General features: G+C 38.1%; 3 protein-coding genes across 3 annotated transcripts; 2 read left to right on the top strand and 1 right to left on the bottom strand.

The window, feature by feature from the left end:
* Positions 1–1,086: 1,086 nt before the first annotated feature.
* On the top strand, positions 1,087–5,429 carry LOC139105324 (odorant receptor 10-like). Its single transcript, XM_070661335.1, has 9 exons — positions 1,087–1,405; positions 1,503–1,622; positions 1,749–1,866; positions 3,625–3,889; positions 3,952–4,101; positions 4,213–4,303; positions 4,501–4,637; positions 4,838–4,970; positions 5,307–5,429. Exons 1-9 carry the CDS (start codon positions 1,214–1,216, stop codon positions 5,427–5,429), a joined length of 1,329 nt encoding a protein of 442 aa, XP_070517436.1. The 5' UTR covers positions 1,087–1,213.
* A 1,078-nt stretch (positions 5,430–6,507) lies between these two features.
* Positions 6,508–11,128, top strand: LOC139105453 (odorant receptor 10-like). The gene is made up of 9 exons (XM_070661564.1): positions 6,508–6,879; positions 7,013–7,132; positions 7,268–7,385; positions 9,041–9,305; positions 9,368–9,517; positions 9,628–9,718; positions 9,932–10,068; positions 10,245–10,377; positions 10,455–11,128. Exons 1-9 carry the CDS (start codon positions 6,736–6,738, stop codon positions 10,506–10,508), a joined length of 1,212 nt encoding a protein of 403 aa, XP_070517665.1. The 5' UTR covers positions 6,508–6,735; the 3' UTR covers positions 10,509–11,128.
* Positions 11,129–11,504: 376 nt separating this feature from the next.
* LOC139105432 (uncharacterized) lies at positions 11,505–19,490 on the bottom strand. The gene is made up of 6 exons (XM_070661521.1): positions 19,159–19,490; positions 14,779–15,013; positions 14,459–14,610; positions 12,185–14,351; positions 11,890–12,037; positions 11,505–11,701 (listed from the first exon to the last, which is right to left on the bottom strand). Exons 2-6 carry the CDS (start codon positions 14,999–15,001, stop codon positions 11,638–11,640), a joined length of 2,754 nt encoding a protein of 917 aa, XP_070517622.1. The 5' UTR covers positions 15,002–15,013; positions 19,159–19,490; the 3' UTR covers positions 11,505–11,637.
* Between the last annotated feature and the right edge of the window lie 695 nt (positions 19,491–20,185).

Genomic DNA, 20,185 nt, shown 5'->3' with positions numbered 1-20,185 from the left:
TCGAGGAAGATTTACTAAGTGCGCTTTAAACAATATAAATGCTCGTTACATATTACGTATTTCAGGGAAAAGAAGTATTAACTGTAGGTGTTACTATGGTAAAAAGTGAAATAAAAAGAAGGGAAAAAGTGAAAAATGGAATGGAAATATAATCGAAGATACAAAGTTTTTACTAATATCCTTAGAAAATGTACTTATCTTCGCTTACGTCATACGCGGATATGTTAGATAAAAGCGATACAGAAATGTGCGTTTAATATTTATAATAAATACTTTGTGAGTTACACTGTACAATACAACTGTATACTTTTCTTTTTTTATATTGTAATAAAATGATTGCTACTTGTGCAAATAAAAAATAAGTAAATGAACTTCGAGGAACAATTGTAGCGAAAAATCAGCGACGCAAATTCTCGAGCCATTTCACTTGATACGTTCTCGAGGAACGTCATGCGACCTGCTGTGAATATTGGTGCCCCATTGACCAATATACGACACAGGTAAGATTTACTACTGTTGCTTATATCGGCTGAGTTTCACTTTTATAAATATATTTCTTTCTCGAATTTTGAAACTGTTTTGCAACATTATTATTAGCTGTTTCTAATACTAGACGAGTAACGTTTATGTAAGACGAATTATCGGTTATTAGATAACAGGAACAAAATTTTTGCATAATTTATTTTTTAACTAATTTTAATTGTTTATATTAAATTAAAAAAAATATATATATGATCAAAAAAATTATACAGAGCACTAGGCATCTGTTTTTACTCTTATGAATATTAACAACTCGGGGAGAGTAATGCTAAGGATTGTCGTGTCATATTTTATACACGTTCAGAAAAGTGCTTAAAAAAAAAAAATATCTTCTGCACTACTTGAGATGCAAAACGAGGGAATTATAAAATTATAAAATTTTAAGATAGTTATATGTTTTACTACGACAGTTAAATACAGCAAGAAAAAAATTGGGGCGTTAAAAAAAAGGAGATACCGTTCTCCATCATTTTCCGCGTCACGCGACACATTCGCGTGTCTAAAGTCAGTCTAAAAAGACACACGCGGAATTATAGCTTGTGATAAATGCGGCATTTAATTTTCAAGACACGAGCAAGACACTAGACCATGACGATGAATGACACACTAATATTATAATTTTACGGTGCCACGTTCTACCTCATCCCGAAATTGATCGGCGACCGTTTACGCCATGCACCCTCTTATTTCTGTTATAGCTTCCAAACGAACGGAACGAGCCATGTTGGTGAACATTTCTCGAGAATACAATATCAGTAGAGTACTTTTGTCGTGCTTAGGTCTGTGGCCGATACAAAGCAAATTTGCGAAACGCTTCCTACCGTCGTTCTGTTTTATAGTTGATATAAGCTTCGTACCATTAGAGGTATTACATTTTTTTTTAATATTTAAACGCGTATTGTTGGTCTTTAATTCACTATTCTTATATATTTTTTATGGGTTCTAACATAACGTATCGGTAGATTTTAACATTATACAAACATGGACACGATGGACAAATGATATTTGAGTGTCTGTATCAAATGGTTGTCACGGCAATTTTCCTCGTTAAATTATTAAATCAGCTTCTCAATTACAACAAGGTGCCTCTCCTCATGTTTCTATTAATATTTAAATAGTATTAAATAATATTAACAATATTTATATTAAATAATATAATACATAAATAAATTTTTGTACATATCACTTTGTGGTTCCATTACGATTAGATTCAGCAATTATACGAAACCATGGAGACTCACTGGAATATATTCACAAGCGACTTCGAGGTTCAAATTTTGAAAAGATACTCACACGTAGCTCACCAATTTACAATATTTTACTCGGGTGGGTATGTAGATTATCGTAATAACAAAGAAATTACAAACTTTTAATACTAACAAGTTTTTTTATTTTTGTGCATGTAAACATATTTTAAAAAAGCCATATATGTATGTTAGGTTGAATCGAAACTATTGTTGCGGCTTTTCTGCAACGTAGATTGGTTCTCTTGATTTAATGTACTATGCAAGATATATACGTATATTTCTAGTTTATTAATGAAAATTATTAAGTTTAATATTTTAAATTTATATTTTACTTTCTCCAAAGTGCTCTTTTTCTTTTCTTTAATTAAAATATCTTTTAAACCAATTACTTGATATTTTACAAGCTGTCTGAGAAACGTGAGAGCCATAACTTTAGTAATACCATCAGTTAGAAAATTCCAAACGACAATTCTTCCATCCTTGGCAGCCTACAGCTAGTAATGTTCCTCTTGTATTAAATATTCAGATTACATCAAAAGATATGCAGTCTAATGTACCACAAAATTCCTAAAAAAAAAAAATTGAAATATAAAAGGTATGCACTTAAATATTTTATTAATAAAATTATAATTAATATCGTAAACGTACTTTTGAATAATTTTGGGCAAATAACTCTGTATAAATATATATATTAAAAAAAAAATTATATATTTATAAATGTATATAATTATTGTTCATAAAAAATTTATAACACATCCGGCAGTGCTTTACAAGTATTTACCTGATAGTTCCAAACAGATTTTTCCGTGCAATCCAATTTTTTTTTAATTATCTAGATTCCCGACTATAACGTCATCGAAATTCATAACGTCGCACTAATTTCGACGCTACGTTGATTTGCTGGTGGCGACGGTGGCAGTAGCAGCTCGTGGTGGAATTTCTTGAAACTAAGAAAGAAAATTCTGTTACTTGATTGGTCCATGCAGGCCAATAACTAGAAAGAGCCGTTCCCGCCAATTTCACAGCGACCATTATAAAATAGGCGCGGCCACGAAATTGGCGGGAAACAGAGTTCTAATTGCGGCACTTACTCTTTCTATATTTCTGATATTTCCTGAGCGTTTACGAACGATTTCAGATATTCGACGTTACGAAACTTTCCTGAGATCGTCAAGGTTTTCTTTCGTCTTATTCGCCTGTAATTTATTCGATTATTAAAGAGTGCATAGATGAATTACCGATTTTATTTAATTGTAATTGAGGATTAAATATTATTAATTCAATGATTAATGTATTTTTTTTTATATTAATATTAAGTATTACAAAGCGCGCGCGCATTTACTCTTGCTTTCTTTACTTCTAAGAAAACGGTTACACATTTAATATTTTTTATTAATACATTACGAACGTACGTATATACTTTACATGGTACATTAAATCGAGCAAATCAATTAGCATCGCAGAAAAGCGGTAACAACAAATTTCGATTTATCTCAACACGGCTTTTTTTAAAACAAGAAAAAAAAGTGAACAAATTGACGGCGTCAAGATACAGACTTTTTTACAGTTTAGCTGGTCGCGTGTTCTTTCGTTCGGTTTCCTTAATACCGTGAGAGAAATAACTTAGAAATGAATATAATTAAATTTATATTTAAAAGTAACAAGAGGTGCTTTAGTATCACGTAAGATTCACGCATTCGTAGCTTGTTACCAGTAATGATTAAATGTAAACTAATTTTCATTACCGTAGAAGAAGCAAGAATTAATAACGCTTTGTAATGTTTAATATTATTTAAAAAAAAGGGTTGTGTTACTACTATACTTCACAAATTTCCAGTAATGATATACATCCTGGCGGTAATGTTTATAACAATACCTTCGTTAGGACCGATGCTTCTGGATGTTTTGTTACCTCTTAATAAATCCCGTCCAAAGAATATTGCAACATTTACCGATTACGGGGTAGATCAAGACGAGTACTTCGTGCCGATTTTTTTATACACCTCCCTCATGATTGTGGTTGGCATAACCATCTTGGTAGCTACTGATACCATGCACGTGTCATGTACCGTACACGCGTGCGGTTTATTCCAGATTATTGGGTGAGTAACTTTATGCCCACGATATCTTTTTGCCTGAAATCATCACGTAATTAATATTATAGTTACGAGGTTGAGAACATAATTTCGATCGCGCGTATGGGTGAGCAAGTAAACAATATTCAACGTACGAAAACAGGATATGAGAGGTTTACCGAGAAACAGATCTATCAGGAATACATTCTGTGCTTGAAAAAGCACCAGCTTGCTTTGGAGTAAGGGACCCTTCTGCCAACGTGGCGACTCGTCGCAATTGCTTTCACCCTGAAAATAGAATTAAATACAGTTAACAATAATGTGTGATTAATTGCAGTCATTGTTGTTAGATACGTCAAGGTACTAAATGACACGTATAAATATGTTGGAATTAGTTTCACATTGTTAATAGGCGCTACTTTCACATTGATTGGAGTTCGAGTAAGCATGGAAGTGGATTAATAATGTACACAGTGTTCTTAAATGCCCGAAATCTTTAGTAATAACTGGTGCTGCATTACATTAAAATATGACAATACTTATAAAATTTGATTTGACAATCTTGTAAATTTCGTGTAAATGTAATAACTAGATTTTTGAATGACGTGTGGATACATAACAACTTTCATGTGTTGTAGATTGTCTATGTGTTAGACCAGATAGGAGAACTGATTAAATTCGCATTCATAATCATGGGAGCAATGCTGCATCTAATAATAGTGTGCTACACCGGCCAGAAATTAATGAACGAAAGTGAAAATATATTTCATCGAGCGTAATGATTATTTTACATTAATTCACCTAAGTATCCGTCGTTGTCGATACACTTTTCAAATATCATTTCCAAATTAAATTCAAAAACAGCCCAAGATTAAATCACATTTTAATATATTTCTTGTTGGGTATGATGCAACGAATGCATTCTCCTTACATTTGTAAAAAAATTAATTTTCCATAAATATGTTCTTCTTCTAGATATTCAGCGGAGTGGTACAATTTCTCACCGAGATTAAAATCGTTATTAGTGATTTTTTGTCACAAAAGCTTAGTGCCGGCTAAGGTGACGGCAGGAAATTTGTTTCCGTTATCGATGCAGGTTTTCGCCACGGTAAGTACAAAAGAAGTTGTAAAGATAATTTATAGCATCTAAAAAAAAAAGGATTCACACGTTTAATAATTTTGTTAAGGTGGTACGAACGAGTGGATCTTATTTCACGACACTTTTATCGTTAAAGGCTTAATTAGTTCCAGATTGTTATTAATTATTATCGTTATTGATATATCTAATTTAGTAAAATAATTGTAAATAAAAATTCACAAATTTAACGTACTGTTAAATAAGTATCAAATATTTAAAAGAAAAATAGTATGTGCCAATTGCGTTTTTATTTAAGAAGAGATTATTTATTATTAAGCACATAACTGATACGATATCATACATCAGCCGAAGAGACAAAAATCACTGCTGCTTACAACTCTTTACCAAAGTATAGGGCTGTGCGGTTTAACTTCAAGTAAATTAATTCTGATGTCACTTAAATCAAGCAATATCAGTAAAATTTTGTAAAAAGATTACTTTACAGTTTCGTTAGGTTTTAAACCTTCTCTTCTGTATTAACATCTTTTTAAGATATATTACTAAATCTATTACGATATGTTTTCAATGTTCCACGCAATTTCGAACTGCTAAACCTTCTTTTTTTTTCCCCATTATCAAACGCTGTTATCAAGCTTTGCCTTGCAATATTATTTATCCCTTTCATTTCCCAAATTACTGCATGCAATGTGTTTTATAAGCGTAACATCTCTAAAACTATAGCATATTATTTTAATACAACATTAGTTGCTTCCTACACGTCATACTTTATTTCTTTCCTCGTATACTGTATTCCGTCGGATTTTCTCATTAATGTTCGTACTGTAGAACCCGTATTTATTATTAAATCTTGGTTTATCGTACAATAATGTTATCAGTCCTTCTTTCTCGGAAAAGGCGATTTGCATCTTGAACTCTATATTATTTCAATTTGGTACGTACGTTACTTTCCGCGCAAATTAATATTAGTATATCTTTTCTTGGTTGAAACAGCTTTCGACAAAATTACTATGCTACGCACAACGAAGAATATCGCCACGCGTTGAATCAATAAATTATAACGCTTTATTGCAGTTCGTACAATATTACGGTATAAGATATATACAATCGTACATTTAAATAATATAAGTAAAATTTCATTGCAGTGCATGTAGAACGTAAACAGCTCGTACAATATATAGTATATTTAGGACATGGAAAATTTTAATTTATTTTTTAAGATTATTTAAATTACTAGATTTAAAGAAGAAAAGATTATCTTAAAAAAAAAAATAATAAATAAATAAATAAATATAAAAAATGCATTTTTAAACCTTTTACGGACAGAAAATGTTACCACTTTTTTAAATTCCAAGCACGTCTAATAATTAAATTCTTACGTTCGTTATTTAGAGTAATTTTATTTATATATATGCTATGTTATACGGAAAAGAAAAAAAAAGCAGATAAATATTAATTTGCCTACAACTACGCCCCTTTGCTATAACTCTTTGCGTAAGGTTGTAATCATGAAAACATTATCGTTTCTCGTACTATCAATTTGCAACGTGATAGCATAGATATTATATTGTTCTTGTGAGATAGCAGTCTATAAATGCAACGTTGAATTTTTCAGACACAATAAATGTGTCTCAAAACGTGATAGTGAATGAGATACTGTAATTTTACAATTATAAGGTCCTGGTTTTTAGCTCGTGTCGCAATTGATCGGCGTCGTAGTTTGAGAAGCTCTCTCTCTTCATTTTCATCGTAGCTTTCGTACAAGCAGAAGCGAGGCATGTTAACAAACATATCTCGAGAGTACAACGTTAGTGTAGTACTTTTGTCGTTCTTAGGTCTGTGGCCGGTTCAAAGCAAGCTAACAAAACGCTTTCTACCGCCGTTCTGTTTTATACTTTCAATAAGTTTTTTGCCGCTCGAGGTAAAAAAACTTTTTTTCTTTTTTATTTATTTATTTAATTTTTTATATTCAAACGCGTACCGTTGGTCTTTTAAGTTCGTCATTTTTAAATAATTTTATTTTTTTTGTGGATTGCAACGTAACGTATCGGTAGATATTAACATTATACAAACATGGACACGATGGACAATTAATGTTTGAGTGTTTGTATCAAATAGTTATAACGTTAATTTTCCTCGTTAAGTTAATCAATCAGTTTCTGAATTATAACAAGGTGCCTCCTCATGTTTTTTATTAATTAATAGTTTGATAGTATTAAAATAATATTAACGAAATACAGTTTATATTAAATAATACTTGGATAAATGAATCTTTTACGTATATCACTTTGTGGTTTTATTGCGATTAGATTCAGCGTTTGTACGAATCCATGGAGAATCACTGGAATATATTTACAGACGATATAGAGGTTCGAATTTTGAAAAAATATTCGCACGTAGCGTACCAATTTACAGTATCTTACGCGGGTGGGTATATAGATTATGCTAATAAAAACAAAATAAAAAAAAAGAAAGAAGAAAGAAAAGATTATCAACGTTGATACTGACGAATTTTGATAATATTCTGCCTGTATGAATCTCTGTTTAATAAGAAGATGTAGATACTTGATTGAAGCTGAATTGTTGTAATTTTTCCGGGACTTCTTATCGGTTCTTTCGTTTGATTTACTTTATACCGCGAGAATAATTTCGCTTTATTTTTTATTAAATTATAAATTTTAATTACTACTAGAGATTATAAAACGCGCATTATTGAACTCGGACATTAGTTGAGTATATTAATTTTTTAAAGATAATTGCAATTGAATAATCCACGGTGTGTTGCCAGTTCACTTTCATTTGTATCGTCCGGTTAGATTAAGTAATTGTCCATCCATTTATCCATCCATCCTTCCTTCCTTCCTTCCTTCCTTCCTTCCTTCCTTCGTGGCAGATTTCTGGACTATCCTGACGTGTTGTAGTACTTTAAATCACTTGACACTATATTACACTGCTCTGCTTTTTTTTTTATAATCACAATCGCTATCACTGATACTCACTCGAGAGACGAACGACCGAAAGTATGACAGTGGATTATCGCGACGATCATTTACGATTAAAATTAAGAAGCGCGAACAAACGATTATTTGTTGTATAAATTTGCACTCCCGATATTCGTGACGTTTATTTCGACCTCGATACAAGCAACTTGTTACGACGTAAAGCGAGGTTCTCTTGATTCTTCGATCAATTCCCGTCGGCGAAGTAAACGATGTCGAGCACTTGTGCCAAGCGGCGAATGAGACGGGCCGCGATATAAAACGTTCCTCGCGGACTTTATCTTTCTCAAGTTCTTCAATAATCACTTGCTCGAAACGGGATGGGAACCTCGGCCCGCGACGAGGAAGACGGACGAGGCGCGGATCTCACGCTCTAACAATAGCGGTCCCGCAGAAACCTGCCGAATATAATTGTAATGCGAGCGGGACGAAAATGCCCGACGCCGAGTAATACACGTCGGACGCTCCCGTGCGCGCTGCGCCCGTGACGTAACAGTTTTCCTGCCGAAGCACTTTTTTCGAGGCACAAAACGTAACGCAGAATGACGAGCAGGACGACTCAGGCGTGCAGAAAATGATCGCTCCCTCGCGTCCCCGAGTCGACGTCGTCGACACTTGTTCGTACGCAACGCTTTCTATCCGCGGTCGAAAATACGCGTATTTGCGGAGCGATTAGCGACACGTCCTCGCACTCGAGCTTCCGCAACTAGACTGAGGTAACCGTAAGATTTCGGCCCTTAGAGAGAGAGAGACAACCGCGTAAAAAAGTGAGACAGTCGATAGAGTCGATCGTCAATTGAACGTTGTTCTTCTCGCGACGAGTTCTAAAAATACCGAGCTCAACGCCGAGTTTATTCTTTTTACGTTTTTTATGCCACGCTCGGCAAGCTCGAAGCGTCTTCCACTAAAACAAAAAAAAAACAAAAAAAACGAAGCAATTTTTTGTGATTCCGAGATCAACTATTACTTTCGAGCCTCCCAATTTGTCGTTATAAAACCAATCGCGCCTTGTAAGTAATGCTTAATGTTAAAGAAAAAAAGAAAAGAAAAAATGTACTACCATTTTACTTCACACATTTACAGTAATAATGTTGGTCATGGCGTCGATGTTTATAACAATACCTTCGTTAGGACCGATGCTTCTGGATGTCATATTACCTCTTAATGAATCGCGTACGAAAAATATTGCGGTATATAGCGATTATGGAGTAGATCAAGACGAGTACTTCGTGCCGATTTTCGTATACACCACCGTCATGATTATGGTTGGTATAAACATTTTGGTAGCTACTGATACTATGCACGTGTCATGTACCGTACACGCATGCAGCTTATTCCGAATTATTGGGTGAGTAACTTTATGCCCACGATATCTTTTTGCCTGAAATCATCACGTAATTAATATTATAGTTACGAGGTTGAGAACGTAATTTCGATCGCGCGTATGGGTGAGCAAGTAAACAATATTCAACGTACGAAAACAGGATATGAGAGCTTTAACGAGAAACAGGTTTATCAGAAATACATCGTGTGCTTGAAAAAGCATCAGCTTGCTTTGGAGTAAGAACCTTCTCTCTACGTGGCGACTCGTCGCGATTGCTTTCACCCTGGAAATAGAATTAAATACAGTTAACGATAATGTGTGATTATTTGGCAATCATTGTTTTTAGATACGTCGATATACTAAACAACACGTATAAATTTGTTGGAATTAGTTTCACGCTGTTCATGGGTTCACTTTTCACATTAATTGGAGTTCGAGTAAGCATGTAGTGATGAATCATGTACACACGATATTTTTTAATGTCCTAATATATGGATATTTGTTAAAACTGTTAAATTTATATAGATCTGTTTAATAATAATTCACGGTGCATTACATTAAATTATTTGACAATTTCGTAAATTTCGCGTAAATGTAATAACTAGATTTTAAATGACGTGTGGATACATAACAACTTTCATGTGTTGTAGATTGTCTATGTGTTAGACCAGATAGAAGAACTCATTAGATTCTTTTTCATAATCACGGGGGCAATGCTGCATCTGATAATAGTGTGCTACACCGGCCAGAAATTAATGGACGAAAGTGAAAATATATTTCATCGAGCGTAATGATTATTTTACATTAATTCACCTAAGTATTTGTCGTTGTCGATACACTTTTTAAATATCATTTCCAAATTAAATTCAAAAACAGCCCAAGATATAATCACATTTTAATATATTTCTTGTTGGGTATGATGCAACGAAAAATTAATTTTCCATAAACATGTTCTTCTTTTAGATATGCAGCGGAGTGGTACAATTTCTCACCGAGATTAAAATCGTTGTTAGTGATTATTTGTCACAAAAGCTTTGTGCCGGCTAAGGTAACGGCAGGAGATTTGTTTCCGTTATCGATGGAGGTTTTCGCCACGGTAAGTACAAAAGAAGTTGTAAAGATAATTTATAGCATCTAAAAAAAAGGATTCACACGTTTAATAATTTTTTTAAGGTGCTACGAACGAGTGGATCGTATTTCACAACGCTTTTATCGTTAAAGGCTTAAAATAGTCCCACATATTCACTTATTTAATATACTTTTAATTAAATATCCACAAATTTAACTGTAAAATAAGTATCAAATTTTTGAAAATATTTGAGAGAAAGAAGTAGTGCCAAGTGCATTTTTATCTAACAAAATCACATTTATTATTAAATACATAATTAATATGATATAATACATCAGCCAACGAGACTACAATCGTTATCACAGCGTTTTACAGGTAGACATTCCTAATGTCAGTCTCTTAACGAAATAACTTAATGAGAAATATTAATTAAAGTAATAACATAACGCGATTGACTTTCGTGCTTTCAGGCGCAGCTTTTTCTGTATTTTTCTTCTTCTTTTTTTTTTCTTTTTTAATGGTTGTGTAGATCGATTTGCACAAAAATATATTTTTAAATAAAAATATTTGTCAAATTCCACGATGCTGTTAAAGTAAACCATATTCCAAGCTGTTAGCATATAACATCTAACAGGACATGGCTATAAAGCTGCATAATATCGTTATTACTACTTTTTAACATTTATTTTTTAACGTTAACACATAATATATCTAAGTAATATACGTGCCAAATAGGAAATACAAATATTATAATAGCAGTTAAATTTAATAATTATTTGGCAAAATTTTTCTCTTTTTTCTGCAATAGGATAGACTAATTAAATATGAAAGAAATACATAAAAACATAAATAAGTATAAAATTATGTTTGAGATCTTAATTAGAGAGTTCAAATTAAATATTTCCTGACGCATAACGTTTTATGTTGTTCATATTTACCGCAAAGGTATGAGAAAAAGAAAGAATTGTTACAATGTTATCATTAGTGAAATTAATTGATTGGTATCACAATTAGAGCTCGCCCATAATCTATATCCCTTTGCATAAAAAATATTCTCAATAGCACGGTTTAATGTACTAATCAAAATGCAAGATATATTTAGAATGTAAAGTACCGATTTGTAATATATTATTTTGCAACATTAATGTGTTAACTGTTTATGTAATAAACTCAGAAGGCATAGGAAATTATGTCTAGTAGAAAATTCGCAACTTTTCGAAGTAAATTCACTATGTGTTGCAAAATCAGATTTATAATATAATAAACGAGATATATTAATGGCAAGTTTCATTCATCAGTAGACTTCGTTAATTTGTCGAGGCAATCGTATGACTTTGATTGTGTGACATATCTGCAACACAGAAAAAAGTTCTTCGTTAAAAAGATATTTAATGTATTTATAATCATAATTATTTAATGATGCTAAGAGCAAGATGTAGATAAAGATTATAAACAGAATCAGTGATTGTTAATAGAGGAAAGGAAAAACTAACCGTGTTAATAATTAAATATTAGTCTAAATCACATGGTTTGCACAACCGTTTATGCGTGGGATCTCTTCGGGCAACGTGAAGTATTAAGTTTCCAGCTTTGGCGCTCTTGAACATTTGCAACGCCTTGGCATGCGTAAGTCCATCCAACGGGGAGCCATTGATTGCTAAAATTTCGTCTCCCACTCTCAGAGTACCTTCAACATTAAAAATAAGTTGCTACATACATTGTTTTTCTTTTTACATCGCTTATACTTAATCTTTATTTTAATTTTAATATTTTATATACTACAGAAAAAAAAAAAAATAATTACATTAAACTTTTGTTATAAAAAGCACGATACCTTCTTCTGCAGCTTGTCCACCGGATATGATATCTTTCACGAAAATCCCCATGCGCCCTTTGTTACTGTCCACGCCGCCAACGATAGAAAAGCCCAGCTTCTTCGGTGCACCCTTCTCCAAAATAATTGTTAATAGATCGATAGATAAACTGGATCCTCGTCGAATAGCGGGCGCCTCGGGGCCTCGTTTTCTCACAACCTGGAATTTCTTCATACCCGTTATCTTTCGGAGATTGACAGTTGTGTCGTCAGCGACGCAGGAAACTCTAGTGTTCGTCGACGACGTATCGTTGAAGGAAGCTGACGGTTCGACTCTCTTGTTCTTTGAGATCCACGCGTCGGGGTCGCTTCGCGTTCGCGTCAAGGCATTGCCCCATGTGTCACCGATCTCCTCGCCAAAAGTTGGATTCGGTTCCCTTGCAATTTGCAACTCGACCGTGCCGACGCAGCTCCGTAAGGCACTTCGCGCTTCCGTCATCGACATACCACGAATTCTACGCCCGCATACTCGTACGATCTCGTCGCCGATACGAAACTGCTTCGATTTGGCCGCCTCACCGTTGACATCCATTCTGGCGATAACGTAGAACGGTCTAGCTGCCTCGCACCTCTCGACCGAGATACCGAGCCCCGCCGTGCGGTTAACCGTCAGCTTCATCGTCTTCAGCTCGCGTCGTATTAAGATCTTGTTAGCAGGTTTCACGATTGAAAACGAAGGTTCGTTGACTGTCAGTATCTTTTTCGTCGCGTTCCTCGTCACGTCCAGGGTATCCAGCTCCACGGTAGAACGCGACCTCTTTGGCGTGTAGTAGCGCAAAGGGTTGCTCATTGCGTCAGACGCGGAACGAACTTTGTTAGCCGGCGGGCTGTCCTTGCATGGAGACTCGGCGTGCTCCAAAAGATGCAGTACACTTGGACTCGAGCATTTACGATTTTTCGACTTTTTATCCTTAACTAAATTCTGAATCTTCGTCATCTGTGACACATTAATATGATTCTCCGATGGTGCACAAAGCTTTCTTACGTCAGAATCGATTTTGCTCATGGCGTTGGCATCGTTGTTGCCAGCCGTATCAGCATCGTCGCACAACGTAATGTCGAGATCGTTGTCGTCTATTACTTGGAGTTTCGTTAAATCCTCGTCGAGCAGAGCGGATGTCGCGTTCGCTGTTTTCGTCAGAGATTTTGGTAAGAGATCTGCTTCCTTAGTATATACTCTCGTTAAATTCGGCTGGTACTCTGGAAAATCAGCAAAAGTATCGTCGTCACAGCTATCCGTGTCGTCGTTCTCTCCTAGCAACACTGTGGATTGGGTCGCGGTCGAATTATTAAAGGAGGAATCGTTTGCCGCGGTCCCGACGTCGGCGACGTTGACTTTCTCTATCTGCGAGTCGCACGTTTCCGGTGAGCGTGATTTCGCCACCGTGCCCGTGTCTTTCTTTCTTGAAATACCACCGAATAACGACGTGTCAATGCCGCGATAATCATCCGACGTTACCGAAAAGCTGCGTGGCTTCAGCAAAGGAGGCGCCGCCGATTTCTCGCTGTCCGGCGAATCTGCGCCGGCTCGCGTGCTATCCGAATCGTAGCCGCTTTCGTCGCAACCTATACGCAGATTGCTCAGCAGATCTTCCAGACCAGTCAACGAGCCGGCGAGTAAGCCTTGGTGACAAAAGTTTCGTTTAGCCTCGCTGACATTCGCGTTACCGGCGGACTGACGATCGGACGTTCGCGTCGAGATTCCACTCTTCGTTTCCCTCGAAGATCTCGAGTCTCCGCTGGTATCAACGTTCCCTGGGCGCGTTTTCAACGTTTCGCAATTCTTAAGGATGTCGTCCAAGAGTTGCTGTTGTTCTTGAAGGTCTTGTATACTACGACGCAGCTGCAGTTTCTTTTGACGAAGAAACGTTTCCCGGTCGCCTGCGGCAGACTCGAGGTCGCCCAAGTTCTTTGGACAAGTTTCTCGAAACGGGGGCTTCCTGAGCGCTCCTTCGCTGAGAGTTTTCTCCATCGGGCAGTGACTACTGACGGCTGCATCTTCTTCCTGTATAGTCGCGCTTCTTACAGAGTTTTTACCACCAAGGGAATGATCACCGCCGGTCCTAAAAAGATTTCTCAAAGATTCCACTCTGGGAATTCTTTTCGGCTTCGAGAGTTCGCCATTTCCCTAAAAAAAAACATCGATTATTCGAGGTAACATCTCCAGAAAAATAATTTTTATTCGTCTTAATTAAAACTAAGCAGCATGTGCTGAACTACTGTTACTATATTTACGTTTTCTTTCTCGTTAGAGACTTGGTCGCAGTCGCTTTTCCGATGTGGGCTCCACCGTCGTCGGCGTCGCGGCACCGAAAGCAATTCGGAGCTGTCTGACCTCTTCATTTGATCCCATCGCCGACCCACCTTCCGTCCCCACGTTGAAATTCCTTGTGGGCGAGGAGCAAAGGTGCAATCGTTTTTTTATTTTATTTTTTTTTAATGTCAATTTAGATAGATCTTGTTATCGCTTATTGCGAGCGAGAACAAAGTGGCGTAGCGCGTGATTCACACGCACGCTATCGCCTAATCAGTCTAGAGAAAGTATTTTAATTTACCTTTACGAGTCAGTATAGAAGAGTCCGTCGATTCTTTCGACGCGCCGGTAACTTCCTTCATCGGAAAGGTGTCTTCCAGTCTGTCGTCTATCTTAGATTTTTTCTCCAAGCTCTCGGGTGTATCACTCTCGGCATTACTCGACACCGCAACGTCTTGGGATATAGCCACGGCCGAAACAAGCTGCGGACTCGTGTCGGCCGCATAACGTTTGAACAAACGCATCGTGAACGTACGCTGTAAATAAAATTAATTCTGTAATTGCAGCGAAAGATCGCGACGAGCGCATGGTACGCAGATAGAATTATAAATAAATCGTTAAACGGATAGAAATGTAAGTAATAAATTTTTGCAATTAGCAATTACGTCTTTTTAACAGTTGTATAACTTCTTTTTTTTTTTCTCTTTGTCTTTAAATTAACTCGTTTATAGTTGACTCGTTTCATGACAATAAGACTGAAATAGACCGACAGAGAAGTTTCTCAAATTTAAAGATCCTACGGTATCGGCTACGGTAATTCCTACGGAGAACGTATGCAGAGGCAAGAAAAGCAAAGAAGAGAGATAAACGTGGAAGGGAAGGTGGAAGCTTTGCAAGGCAGCCTCGGACTTCCTTGAAAGGTTTGTCGTCGGGTGACGTCAGCCTTCACACACAAAACGGTCGTCGTTCCGTACATCTGTCGCTCGCCCGTGTGTATTCCAGACTTTTGAATACAAGCCAGAGGAAAACGAGGCGCGAGGAAAGCTTTGCCGCAGGTAGATAATCGAACAACGAACCCGTTTATAAAAATAAAAAGCGTGGCCCTTTGGGGGGAATTAAAACTCCCGCTGGTTTTGATCTCAGCTGCGAAATGTCGTGAGACGTATCGAAATAAATCCGCGGAATAATAAATTTTCTGTATTTTTGAGACCAGCTTTATAGACGTCGACGTTTAGCAGTTGAAAAAATATTCAGCATAAAATTAGTTTCAAAGAAAGAAAAAAGAAAATTATACAAATTATCGCGCTATTGTTTAAGAGAAAATATGCTAAACCGCGGAAATGTAAGCTGAGAGCATCGGTCGAGCATATCTGGAAGAGACCGAGGTAACGGTTGATATCTTCGATACGATCTACGTGATTGCAAATTCGAGGCGAATAGCAAGAATCTACCTGGCTTTACGATCAAAATTCTTTGCCCCAGGAAAATTAACATATCGGTATTCATGTTACAATTATGAAAAGTGATAAGCTCTCAGTTATTAAATCATTCGAGTCGATAAAATGATTTTAAGTCACCGACTGGTCCAAGTCTGTTTCGCAGTCGTCGTAGGTGAGACAATATATTTCTTTACGATAATTTTACTTATGTGAAAGCGTACTACATCGGACCAGTTCGGTAACAGCGAGCCGAGGCTGTTAGCATAGCGGAGCCGGAGCGAAGTCCTAATTTGGACTTGGATTACGACACGGCCTCTTAATTTTCCGACGTATTCGAGGCTACCAAATATGGAATGTAAAATTAACGCCCGCACGAAATATACATGTCGCGAATAAACGCGAAATAATCCCTATACTCTGGCAAGAACCGTGGCCGTTATGCGCATTTTCGATGCGAAAGGCCTGGCAACGGTTTCACGTCGCAGCCCAATAATTTATGTTATTTGCTTAAATTCGAAATTGGTGCGAAGTCAGTTGTACGCAAACATACAAATAGAGACAGAGAGAGGAAAAAAAAAAAAAAGGGAGAGATGCGGGTGTCCGATATAAGGCTCTTCGTAGGGCTCGCGCTTTCACGTCTGCGTGTTAGGCACACCTGACTCCCTACCAGCTATGAGAACCTGCCGTGCCTTTCGGGAAGCGCGGTACGTGCCAGGGAGCAGATGTCCATTGTCCTTGCGAACGAGGGACAACAGCTACCCATCACCCTCATTATTTCATCGATTATGCCTATAGCTTTGTGTATAATAACGAGCGACCGCTATAGCCTTTTTTTTTCTTTTTTTTATACGCATCTAAAGACCTGGCTCAAAATCCGGTTCTCAATATGGCTCGGACTAAGCTTTCGGATCTGAGAAACACAAGTTTGATTCGTCGGGTCGGTCGGTAGAGAAATGAAATCGGTGTCACGTATCGGTGTAAAATGCGGCAAATATCTCGGTCGTTCGACAGATCTCTCTCTCTCTTTTTCTCTTTCCTCTTCTCTCCCCCAAAATCGCCAAGTCCCAAGTCTTTCCTTCGCTTTCCGTCAAACAGCATCCCGTAGAAAGTAAAATTATCGGCCCCGAGACCCGCGTGTCCTCGAACGTGCCCGTCTGGCACACATTCGCAGACAAAAGTCTTTTTCCGAACAGTTGACGAAGTTAAAATTAAAAAATGTCGATCGGTGATCACTACAGCAAAAAAAAAAAAAAAACTTAAATCGTATAAGTATTTCATACATAAAAAAAATTTCTTTTTTCTGTTTGAGAAACCGGTGCGCGATATTAAATTTCCCCCCGCGATGCGAAAATCAACTGGTTGATGCAACTGCCGTAATGAGTACGTAGGGTGAAAACGTATGCACCTGCACCCCTCCGAAGGGTGGTAAAAAAAAAAAGAAAAAAAATTCATTTGGGAGCGCCGTTACATTCCGTATTAAAGTTTAATAAAGTCGCGTGCTAATGAATATTCATGAGACACGTCCAAGGTGAAATTTCTAGGTGCTCTCTATACGCGATCGCGCGTAAAAAAAAAAAATCGCCACGAAAAACAATTTTTCATAATTCATTCTTATTTAATATCGCGCCTCTCAGCCGTCTATCAAAACGACATAGGAGGGGCGCGTTTAATCCGACGGAATAAAGCGGGCGTGCTCGGCGCATAACTGTAATGCATCTCGCTCGCGATCTTATACCGTTATCTCGAAATAGGCAAGTCCGCAATGCGTACGTAGCACATTGCGTACATCTGACAGTTAATTACGCTGTTTGATACCGACACTGTCGATGTAATCGCACGAAATGGGCCACACGTGACTCGCGACATTAAATCTCGGCGCGGATGACGAGCCGACGCTTCTAAAAAAAGAAAGAAAAAAAGGAAAATGAAAAATATATATATACTATATATATATATTACTCACAGTGACACAGCTCGCGATAAATTTCACGGACATTTATTGCACTCGATCGAAGCGTTATCGTATCAATTACTGCATTTCGGGATGCTTAACGTTTCGCATCGGTTCGCCGGGTGCTTATCGCGCGAGCGCGCGACGTAACGATATTAACGATACGGCGGCGCGATATGTATACGCGGTATTAGTAACGCGATTTATTCGGCGTATGGTACTTGGCGTAGTGCACTTGATATATCGTTAACATCAAGATATCATTGCTCCTCGGTCACGGATCATTGCCGCAGCGAAAGGGTTAACGTTATTCAGGTGCGCGCTCGGTTGCTACGAGAAAAATATAACGATACGTCGTTAATAACGTCTAAGATGACCCAGAAAGCCTTGACCCTCGGCCAGTAACGTGATATTAATGCAAATAAGTATTAGATGAAATTGCACACTTACTCATTTTATTTTTAACGAAAGATACCGCGCGCGATATACGTTTAGATTTCTTCGCGGCTGTTGGGGTAACTTTTTAATTTTATATTTATATAATTATATGTATAATATATATATATATTTTTTTTAATGATTGCTTAACAGCTGTTTGAATCAAAAATTGTAATATTTAAATTCTTACACCGTTTTTCTCGGCATTTTTCTGTAGTGTTTGCAATTTAAGAGACAAGAGCGTCGACAGCAACAGAAACGTTCTTGGTTTAACTCTACTCTGAGCTAATGTTTATTTTCGCCGCTTAAGATTTCGCGTACTGCAGAAGTAAAGGCGGATCTATCTAGTACAGTAGATTTGTCAATAACGTCTTCGGTGAAATCGAAGACTGGCCAGCAGCCCGCAAATATGCGACATCAGGACTACAAAGCTTGAGCACCGGAGCTCTAAATTATGCGGAACTGGCTGGTGCGCGGACGTCTGTATATGTCAACGTCCTCTGAGGAAGCATATGTTCAGATCCAGCAAATGTCAAGCACCGCTGTATGCGTAAATAGAAGCGATGAGTAGACAAAGCATAGTCCCGCGAGCAATTAATTTCCCGTACCGATACAAGAAAACTACGAAACAAAAGTCATTCAACCATTCGAGCAGGGCAGGAAAAAGCTTTCCCGTCCAATTAAACGTAACATTTATAAAAAAAAAAAAAAGAAGAGATATTAGAAGACGCGGAGAGACGCGCAGGGAGACGCGGGTGGCTCGCGGTTATTAATTACACGCGAAATCTTAACGGACGAGGGTACGTGATGCGAGGAGAGAGGTGCCTCGATAGACGCGCGAGGACTTCCTTACCTTCGGTCAAAGGACGTTCCCGGTCCTCGGCCGCGCAGACATGGTCCCGCGGCTGGAAGAATACGTCATCGGCCTATCTCGATGATCCGATCTTAATTTTAATCCGCGGCCGGGGTACCCGGAAACGCGTCGTTGAGCAAAACGGCCGGCGACACTATTACACGGCCGTCCGTATCGTACGGGTCCGTTGCCTTGGAGAACGCCGGGAAACGACGCGGCGATATCTAGCCACCGTGGTCGACGCGAGGGAAGAAGGTCCCGGCTCGCTCGCCCTGTACGAACGCACACCGGCAGGACTCGCTCGAAACTGCCGGTATCGCGAGAGCACCGATTACCTGTGGCGCTACCTGCGCGAGGATACGATCCCTTTACTTCTCCCACTCTCCTTTGCTCGTCCACTTTTTTTTTTTTCCCTTTGACAACTGCATTAATGATAACGTACCGTGATAATCGCGACATCAATAGCGCCGCTCTTTCGCTTCCGTCCGGCCGGTTTCGAGCTTCGACAATCCGCAAGCTTGTTTCGGGTTAGGCGATAACGACTGGGCGAGAAAGCCACGCGTTCGATGGTAACGGAAGAGGGACGGTTTCGGGTACCGAAAATGGATGAGAATAGATATAGAAGCTGCCTCTGGTACCGAGCACACCAGATCCGAAGGCGGCGAAGAGGCGCGCGACACCCGCTTTCAGCAAAATTATCGCGTATCGCTTCGACTCCGGCGCAAAGAAGTCGGGCAAGTGTGAGAAGCTACCTCTGGGGAGAAACAGGTTCTAGATTCATTCACATCTCCCGGCGAGGCCTTGAGCCGAGCAAAAAGCGCTCTTTCTATTGCGATTCCTACGCGATAGAAACCCATCCCGTGGTCCGCGGCTGCTGGCGAGCTAAGAAAACGTGCCAGCGGATAAAGGGTGTTCGGCGACTTCACCGAGAAAAAGAAAGAAAAAAAAAAAATTAGATTTCGCTACGAAAAAAAGTCGACGTCGAATCGAGCGGCACTTCGTCTAGCGCACTTCATCGGGAACGCTA

This window comes from Cardiocondyla obscurior, linkage group LG09, assembly GCF_019399895.1.
Source record: "Cardiocondyla obscurior isolate alpha-2009 linkage group LG09, Cobs3.1, whole genome shotgun sequence".
NCBI lineage: Eukaryota > Metazoa > Arthropoda > Insecta > Hymenoptera > Formicidae > Cardiocondyla > Cardiocondyla obscurior.
Note: the sequence above shows the minus strand (reverse complement) of the source record. Positions and strands in the feature narration are given on the sequence as shown.

Bases quoted from the DNA above. Each gene is read 5' to 3' on its own strand.
- LOC139105324 (XM_070661335.1), top strand. From the start codon at position 1,214: ATGCACCCTCTTATTTCTGTTATAGCTTCCAAACGAACGGAACGAGCC. The intron at 4,102-4,212 runs GTAAGGGACCCT...CATTGTTGTTAG, and splicing joins AAGCACCAGCTTGCTTTGGA to ATACGTCAAGGTACTAAATG. The intron at 4,304-4,500 runs GTAAGCATGGAA...CATGTGTTGTAG, and splicing joins TCACATTGATTGGAGTTCGA to ATTGTCTATGTGTTAGACCA.
- LOC139105432 (XM_070661521.1), bottom strand. From the start codon at position 15,001: ATGCGTTTGTTCAAACGTTATGCGGCCGACACGAGTCCGCAGCTTGTT. The intron at 14,352-14,458 runs GTAAATATAGTA...GTTTTTTTTTAG, and splicing joins TCTCTAACGAGAAAGAAAAC to GGAAATGGCGAACTCTCGAA. The intron at 12,038-12,184 runs GTATCGTGCTTT...TTAATGTTGAAG, and splicing joins TGGACAAGCTGCAGAAGAAG to GTACTCTGAGAGTGGGAGAC.
- LOC139105453 (XM_070661564.1), top strand. From the start codon at position 6,736: ATGTTAACAAACATATCTCGAGAGTACAACGTTAGTGTAGTACTTTTG. The intron at 9,306-9,367 runs GTGAGTAACTTT...TTAATATTATAG, and splicing joins AGCTTATTCCGAATTATTGG to TTACGAGGTTGAGAACGTAA. The intron at 9,518-9,627 runs GTAAGAACCTTC...CATTGTTTTTAG, and splicing joins AAGCATCAGCTTGCTTTGGA to ATACGTCGATATACTAAACA.